The 9,117-nt window shown below is 44.0% G+C and overlaps 2 protein-coding genes across 2 annotated transcripts; one reads left to right on the forward strand and one right to left on the reverse strand.

Moving 5' to 3' along the window:
- Window positions 1-840: 840 nt before the first annotated feature.
- Window positions 841-2,249, forward strand: F4822DRAFT_441813 (uncharacterized protein; the record flags this gene model as incomplete). Its single annotated transcript, XM_051462907.1, has 3 exons — window positions 841-850; window positions 931-995; window positions 1,045-2,249. 3 exons carry the CDS (start codon window positions 841-843, stop codon window positions 1,732-1,734), a joined length of 765 nt encoding a protein of 254 aa, XP_051308322.1. The 3' UTR covers window positions 1,735-2,249.
- Window positions 2,250-3,848: 1,599 nt separating this feature from the next.
- On the reverse strand, window positions 3,849-6,733 carry F4822DRAFT_423507 (uncharacterized protein). The gene is made up of 2 exons (XM_051459983.1): window positions 5,620-6,733; window positions 3,849-5,570 (listed from the first exon to the last, which is right to left on the reverse strand). The coding sequence occupies exons 1-2, from the start codon at window positions 6,468-6,470 to the stop codon at window positions 4,397-4,399; spliced, it is 2,025 nt and encodes a 674-aa protein (XP_051308323.1). The 5' UTR covers window positions 6,471-6,733; the 3' UTR covers window positions 3,849-4,396.
- Window positions 6,734-9,117: the final 2,384 nt, after the last annotated feature.

The raw sequence follows: 9,117 nt of genomic DNA on the forward strand, positions 1-9,117 counted from the left end.
CTAATTAATAGCCTGAAGTAGTTAATACAGAACGATGCCGAGCTTTGAGTTATCCCTGATGTTGACTCCACAGTTATGTTTTTCAGCTTACGGCCTACATGCTTTCCACGTAATTTCAATCCGATCTGTTAGGATGTTAGCTGTTAATTTGAAATTAGATCTTCGATCAGGGATGATACAATCAAGCAGTTGACTAGGAGATGCAGTTACCTAAATGATTGCTTGCGTAACAGAAATTTCATAACTGCTTACTCTACAGAGTGCCAAAAGAAACGGTAGATGAGTTGTATGTGTGATAAAATGGCTATTCCACTACCTGTTGAATGTTAAATTCATGGACGAAGTTGAACAAAGACTTATATGGCTAGAGCCACCACGTGCAATTTCTGAAGATAGTCTCTTAACCGAATTTTTAGAAAACAGTGATCTCGAATATTGAGCTCAGATAGTTCTATTTTAATAGCCATGAACTAACTGACTTAAGGCCCTATGGGCCTTAACAATACGAATTCCATATTCACCACGGACGATGACCCCTGTTTGCTCCACTTCCCACACCCCTTTATCTTGACTTACGGGTGATAATTTATTACTTTTAGCTCACTTGTTCCGACACAATGGTTTTTCACGCCTAATGCGATGAGATCTAGATAAGTATAAAGGTTATGAGATATGTCAATTAAATATCTATATATTTTAGCTATTTTTCTTTTTATTCATTATATTTGTTTTGAAGTTAATCGATTTAAGAGCTTTTGTTTCCCTTTGCACCCTCTTTTTTGATGAATAAAAGATACATTCGGAACCCTTCTATGTCGACAGAAGATCTATACAAAAGAAATGGTTGACGGTATTTCCCCCTTCAAGCTACAATGGATTTTAACTATTACCTACCTAGATACAAATACACTAACATCATCATTGAAATAGCTACTACCAAAAAGGAAGAGATACATCATGCCGACGAATGGAATGATTTCATTATCGATGTAAAAGTAAGTATACTGAGGATGAACCCTGGTTAATTCAAACTGACAATCGTAGCGTTCTCCGACTAGAACACAGAAACTCTTCCTCCAATACTTAATTCAATCTGTCTCTTTGCTTGATTGCGACAATGAAACTAGTCTTACGAAGCTCACAACCGAATCACTGAACGAGCAATGGCGAAAGGATATAGAGAAATTGTCAAAAGAACCCCGGGATAAGGCGCTTCTCCAACTTGATATACTCCGCAAGGTGTTTCAACTAGCTGAGGGGGCGCAGAAGACGCAACCTGAACTAGATATTTGTACAAAGTCCAAAAATCTTGAAATACTTGGGCAGACGCTCCAAGTACATGCTGCCCCGCGCGAACTCAACCTAGAGGCGACACTGCGCTTCCTCACTCATTGCGAAGCGTTCCGAGATGAGAATCTGACTTCAACCATACTCGAAAGGCGATTTAACCTCATACGCAGCTACATCCCGATCTACGTGGGCCGTGATTTACGGTATAGATGTGGCGATTTTATTAAGCTTCAGAGATATACACTCCAACAGTATGGGTTCTGCCCGTCTATAACCGACCTCTGTCTACACCTGGGTCAGTTGCAGCCAACTGATATCAAATTGGAGGCCGCCGGTCTATTTGAATTATACCTTTTTATACGTACGAGCAGGCGGTTGACGGCTGGATTGGCAAAAGGCCACAGAGTACCTAGGTATACCAATGAAGGATGTTGGAATATCTAATGGCTGAATATTAAGCGGCTGGTAAATTCGCCCCACATCTGTGGCATATATATAACTTCTACACGCTTGATCATTTCCTAGATAACTTAACCTTCTAATATAACAGAGAACAAACAAGCGTTAGAAAATGTTTAAGGCTTGACAGTAGAGACCCACCTCTAAGGCGAGCATAGTAACACCTTTTACACTCGTTCCACGAACGGAATATTTACTGAAACCACACGTATCGGAAAATAGTCGACACTTTAGGTAAATCTACATATGCATTAGGTAGGCCGCGTATGTGGGTGGGTAGAACTTAGCCCGAGAGGTTACTAAAAGGCACATGAGCACTCTGCTAATAATGGACTTCGGTAGGGTTCCATTCTTCGTCTGAACTTGGATGCTCAGACATACATCAAATAGGGATAGAGGCAATGATATATGGTACTATGCAATAGCACTCATTACTTTCCATTGCTTTTGTTTAGAATTGAATAATTGGCTCAAATTTATTATTTATTATAAAATACTTGTTAAAGTAAGGTTAAGGGACTATTTTTAAGTATTATATAAAGTATTGGATGTGTTTCTGGTTGACACATCCAAGTATCCGGAGTTATACCGTCATTGGTTGTTTTATGCCCCACCCATTCCCTCAGAAGCGGTCGTGGGTTCTTTGGGTCGTGACAGTTTGGTCCGAGATAACGTCCCACCAGTGAGTGGATATTCGTTCCGTTTAGCTTCAGTAAAGTTTCCACGCTAACGAGTGAGCAGGGAGTTGCCCTCGTAAGGATGGCCCCTGGGTAATCCTTGAGGAGAAGGATGTCTATTGAATGTTCCCGCTGTCTACAACAGTGGACGATAGCGCGAAAAAGGTCAAAGCGTCAATCATATTGAAATTTTTAAGATATATACAGTATATTTACACAGTATATCTTACAGTTAGAATAGTACGAGGACAAACGAACCATTGGAACAAAGAGGCTACTTGTGTATGTATATGATAATTCTTATAGCAGTTATTTACGATCTCTTCGCGTAACAACAGGGTTATTACCCCCTACCTATACAGTCGGTCTCGTAACAGTGCTACTTGGGGGTCGACACCGCTGAAGTATTTCACTAGATACAAGGGACCACTAACTTAACACTCTCGTTCCATATTATTAAATATTCAATCTCCTTTAGTATTTCCTATAAATACGTAAGATGAGAGTAAGATGATCCAAATAAGAAATTAAGGGTGTAGAGTCACATTTGAGCTGGGCAGCACTGAAGACAAGGGGTAACTGACGTACGATACACCTCTCTCTCTCTAATGACAAACATACTGTGTGCAAATCAAATCACCATGCATTAGAACTGCACCCGGATAGAATGATACGTCAACACCCGCCTCCTCCGTTCTCGGTACCTTCGAATAATCACACTGAGTAATATTAAGGGGAGAATTGCCACTGTCTTCTTCGTAATCTCAGGCTAATGCACTGCTGTTTTCTTATGCTGAGTGTCACAAGACGAACCATAAGGGGGGTAAACATATTGTTGTGCGAGGAGCTCGCAAGTAACTGCTACAGGAGATTAGTTCCTTTTCTCTCATATTTTAAGTATTTCCCTCATGTTGACGGCGTTGTTCGTGGCGGCACTGTTAAATAGGCGGTAGGGGAGAGCGTTAACGGTAGTTGAGCTCCTTGGAAGGAGTTAAATGTGGATATCCCTGCGATTTTAGATTGTAGAATATTCTCGGTATTTTTTTCCTAGCATTTATATCTTCCACTACGTATATTGGTTTATACTACTGTATTTAACAGAAGCTACGTCTGACATAATTTTTATCCCTATATATCTAGGTAACTTATGGCTTACAACTAATTATTTGATAGATCTTTTGTGTCACAACCCAACATTCTGTGGTCGCATATTGCGGCCAGGTGGGGCATCGGACAACCAACCACGGAAAAACTACGGAAGAGGTAGTCTGCTCTGTCAGCTGACAGAGCATAAAAGAGGACACTCTCTGTCTTGCTCTGGAGCATGACAGAGCAAAAGAACACTGCTCTGATCAGCGCTGGAGCAGGAGAGAGCAACGTTCAACCAAGGGAGAGAATGTCGAGACTATATAACCATAAGTGTTTCCTATGTATCTAGTCACTCTTTCCATAGCTCTTTAGTTATCAATCTAAGACTATTCTTTCGAGTATAGTGAGAGGACTCCAAGCCTCTCTGACAAACAGAACTTACCCAATTACTTGACCTACTATTGATACTGTTACCTTCAAATCAAGACACCCGGATTAGTCAATCCAGTAACGACTATACCTCTTTGAGGCATAGGTTCGTCACATTTTGGTTAAAACTAAATTACCTAGGTATCTATGTATATAATACTTCATACATTTAAGTCCTTGTAATTTATAGCTGCTATTTTCTTAATGGAAATGATATCATAAAAGTGGTTGGGCTAACCATCAAATTTTCAATCTGAAGTCTCAACTACGGTAGTGTGGTCCCGAGACGAGAGCTTGGGTAACCAGTTAGGTGCTTTCCTTGGACGTTCATAAAGCCTCTATTGGTCCATGGCCCCACGCCACTGGGTGACAAAAGTACCATGTATCTTCGAGTACCAATTTCCTCCCACCCTGGCGGAGGGTACTGCCTACGCTAAGGCGTGAACAAAGGTTTATCTATGCTCTTGTATAGGTACGACCGGACTACGACCCTGTGCCAAAAGCCACTCGCCAATAATATCAGGCCATGTTGAACCAAGGCCAGCAAAGTGGTGTTGACGCCCTGTCCTACTAAACAAGGTCCTGGCTTGGCCTTCTAGTATGGTTGACTGTGCGTTAGCTCCGCGCCTGCCTTCGAGCTCACTGGTTGAATATGAGATGATCATATCCGTATAGCCAGTGGGTAAATACTGGTGCGATGCGACAAGGGTGTCATGCCATGCGGACAAGGCGGAGTCTAGCCGTCCATTAAGATGATCTACTAGGGCAAGCCCAAAAAGGGCAGACAAGCGATTCATCTTGCCGTAATAGGTGACTGGATCCGTAGGGGGAATACAAAGGCCCTGGAAAATATCGCGAGCTGATAGCAATGTTTGCCAATCTAAGGGTTCTTTACGGCTGACATATCGCATGCATCGAAATAGATAAGCGTTTCCTAAGGCAATCTTGACAGCGAACATTCCTCTCCGTGAATTTTTCGCTATCTGCTGGTTCAGTTTTTGGATCGCTTCGTCATGCCTCCCGAGCTCACAGAGCAGGGTGCCAAGGAGGGAAACCGTCTGGTTTCCGTCATCGAGCGCCTGTTGTAATAGATCGTAAGCATCTTGGAAGCGACCTTCTAGGCGTAAGATTCGACTACGCATAAGGGTTACTTGTTTATTTTGCATCATCTCCAGCGAGGACGGCGGACCGTACAAAGAAGGTTGGTATTTTGCTAGGTATTCTGAAGCCGACGCCAGAGCATTGAAACTTATGCATTTCCGGGCCTCTAATATGGCTAATTGGGCAGAAAGCCCATTGGATCGATGATCAACTATAGGAAAAATAATGGGCCCTTGGCCCTGGCTTGCATCCTGATACAGGTGCGCCAGCGAGTCCTGTCTCACACGTAACACGGCAGCAAATAGCGTTTTGCTCGGGGAGTCGGCCAGATTCTGGGCCGCCTTTGTGGCGATCGCGATAGCCTTTTGCTTCCACGGCTTATCGCCGAAATTTGAAGCTGATAGGTACGCTTCAACGAGCTGCGTCACGCTTGCGTTGTCGACAAGGGTCGCGGCCTGCATGTTAATAAGATAGGCAGAGGCGTTTTGTAAGATAGGTAGGAACGTCTCGCACTGTTCTAGGTAGCTGCGAGGCGTTAGTACAAACGTGTTACCATCGGCCTAAGTATCCTTACCTATTAGATTCCAACTCTGGGTACTTGGGAAAACCGTGCGTAACAACCTTGAAAGCTTCTGCAACGAATATAGCCTGTTCAAGGTGCCCATGAAGCAGTTCTGCTATTCGAGCATTCAGGCCTAGAGCATGCTCCGAAACATGCACAAAGCCAATGTGTTCTAAGCGGGCCACTGCGTTTGCAAACTTGGACTCCTCAGTGACCGGAAGGATCACGGGTAGATTGGTCCCAGTAGCCTCCCCATCTGCACCCCAAGTCAAGGATGGTGCACGCGCGCGATAGAACAATTCCTTCGGTACCTCCGAAGTACTCAAGCACCGAAGTATACATGCAAACTGTTGAACGCTAGGTTCTAGCTTTTCTAGTAACTTTAGCAGCCAAGTGCCTATGCTTGGGTTGCATGGAAATGTGCCCACTCGCGCAATCAACCGGAGTTTGGTTTCATCTGATGCTGTATTCAACAAGTAATCTAGTACTTCACGGCTACGGGGGTTACGATGGGCATCAATTGTTGCGTAGAAGATACCCACTAGAGCCAGAGGACCCCCGTGGTAAAAAGCGAGATAGATGAGATCAGCTCTAGCCGTTTTCTGGGTGCGGTGGTCGAGCGTACGACTGAGTACATAGGCCCTCGCATATTTTTCTTGCTCGCCTTGGAAATGGATCATTGCGTTTCGTACCGCACTCTCTGTCTGGAGGTAGTCCAAATAGTCCGAAAGCGATCGTTGGCACTGGAATACGGCATCGGCCACTAAGTCACGAGCGTCATATGGTTGTTGCTGTAACATCGCACTAAGCTCATTCGCGTTTCCTTGCCTGTCAATACATGCCAGCCGCATGGTATTAGGCATCCTTGCGATGATTTATGTATTGACCCTGCGGTACGATACGTCGTTCAAAACGCGTTAAGGTGGGGAAATCTCATAGCCGAAAATGATCAGAGGCTCTGAAGCTGCGTAAGCATATTGTATTGGCTAAGATACCCTAGCTCCAAAGCACGGGCCAAAAATATAATAAAACGAATTAGAGTGCAGAGAAAATAGATGGGGTGTGATGATCCTTGTAGCAAAGTACTGGGAATATTATGATTAGGTCGAGCCATCATAGCATGAAAAATCTCGGTAAGCCTAGGTATGGTATACTTACAGACAATACTGAGGCCTAAGTTTTAAGAAACAATTCTATAATTAACCGGCCTGGCACGGGCTAATCGCCTTATGAATGTATCGATCTCTATAATACTTTTGCATAACTCTCTTGTCATGTATCTTTTTTACCCCTGTACCGCGATACTGGCCCCACTCGTATTACTTACCCCAGTAGAGGACAGGTATCTATGGGTTAGCGCTAACATGGTTGGATGAACAGGTTGATCCCCGTGCATTAGCGTCCGCTCTACTCGCTCCCTGTCAGCCTGTCTAGCAAGAAGATTATAAACTCATAATCAACTGCATAACTTTGTGCAATAAGATTCGAATAGGCCTAGGAGAGACCGGGAGCTGATCATTTTGTGCGGAAAAGGAGGTGGGAGACGTATCTCTCGTTAGATTGAATACCTAGTGGGTTCCTTATGATCATGTACATTAAGTTAATGAAGGCTTCACTCGCGGAGGAGTTTATTGCGACAATTGTCCTCCATAACCAGGTTATCATTAAACTTCCTGGCGATAGAGAGTATGCTTTTAATAGCTGAAGTTCTTTAATGGGCTGATGTACTACTACTTCATACACCCGCTGTTAGAAAACAATCCTTTGAAAGGGGCGTATAAAAGGAGCAGATTTATGTTGAAATACGAGACTAGGACCCAATTTCTAGCTTTGAATAACGAGTCGCAAATTGGCCATATTTGATCAGTCTGTTCCTGGGTTGAATTGGCAAGGGAACACGGCGAAACTTGAATTGTGCACCCGTAGAATGTTTCTAAGCTGCCTTCGAGGAAGAAAGGAGACGCGTGGATAGCCACCTGTTCACAATGTTTGCCAACATGTATTTCCCTGTAGAATTTTGCGGCATCGGCACAGCCGAAGTCACCACTGCGCAATGTCATTGGAACTCTTCTCGCCATCCTTATGCGGTGCGAGACTTGCTGGGCTGCTGTAGTTGAAATAGCGACTTATGCAATAATATACAAGAGCTATCTATATAGACCCCTATACTTATTCTATCTAGATTGGGTACAGGGGGGTTCGAAGTGCGCTAATCCTAACAAGTAGAGCATTATCCCATCCTAGAGTTGTCACTTCCCCGTTACGTTGCCCTTCCTTATTCCATCAAACAAGAGGTTTGACTAGTTCGATGAAACTTTCACCCTTGACCGTTATCAATGCTACGGCAATGATTGTCTTGGTGCGAGGCGCATGTAGTGTGTAGAGTTCGCCAATTTCCTGCCTTTCCCATTATATCTCTTTCTATGGTTAAACCGTTGCCTATATTGTTCAATCGTACTGCATGAACAAAATGGCACCCTTGAGCATTTTATGTCCCTTTCTCTCGGTATTATTCTGGTAAAATTCTTGCGGAGATGGGTGTTTTTGGCTCAGCTCAAGCGTATCCTACTAGCTGACACATCTGCTGTTGTTGTGACATCTCGAGTTGCCTTCACTATGCTAGGATTTGTCATCCCGACCTTGTCTTACCTCTACTTTATTCCACACCTTCTTTCCCATTACTGGTTGTGGACTCACCCTCCCCTTTCGTATTCGTTCCTGTAGATACACCAGCGCAGGAAAGCTGATAAGAATCCTGATTATGTACAAGGGTCTTTGCTTTCGGAGACTTACATACCATGGATCATAAAGTCTATTCAAGCTAGCTCTGGCTTCTGTACATATAAGTTTACTCAGCCGCCCCAATGGTCTGGAGAAGTGCACTTTCATGCGGCTCGCAACCTCTCATCCTATCTTACGCTGTTATCACCTCCAGAGCTGCCATATCCTCAAACTCTGGTTGGCCCGGCACTGCTCCTCGACCATGGCTCTGGTACGTGTACAAGGTTGTCCTTTTCCCCTCCTTTTTTGTTACTAAGTCGCAAAATCAGGCTACAGGTCTCGAGGTGTTTCCTTGTGAAGCAGGGTTCTTGATTAAATATGGTTCTGAAAGCATTGAAGTTGCAGCCGCCGTGATGCGGAGCTCCCTGCTCGGTCTCGAGATGATCTACCGTCAGTCATGGTGGCTCTACTTGCATCTCCCCTTGTTGTGCTTGAGAGGGGTCCGCGGTAGATGGGAGAACCATGGCGAAATTTCTATTGTCGAGCACAAGCATTATGCAACGGGTGATAATTACTGTCTAGATTTCCGTGGCAAGACTCTTTGGGTTTGGGGAGAACATTTGGATTACTGGTTTTTCAAACCCATGCTGAATAAATACCGGTCTCGCAACTCGGCTGCCAACAGCATGTAATGTATCTACCTGAGTATTTTGACACTATTCCTGGTCTTACACCATCTACAACATCTACATTTCTACTATTGTCGTGACAATGAGGCGAACGCCCTAT

This window comes from Hypoxylon trugodes (assembly GCF_022578975.1).
Source record: "Hypoxylon trugodes strain CBS 135444 unplaced genomic scaffold F4822scaffold_24, whole genome shotgun sequence".
NCBI lineage: Eukaryota > Fungi > Ascomycota > Sordariomycetes > Xylariales > Hypoxylaceae > Hypoxylon > Hypoxylon trugodes.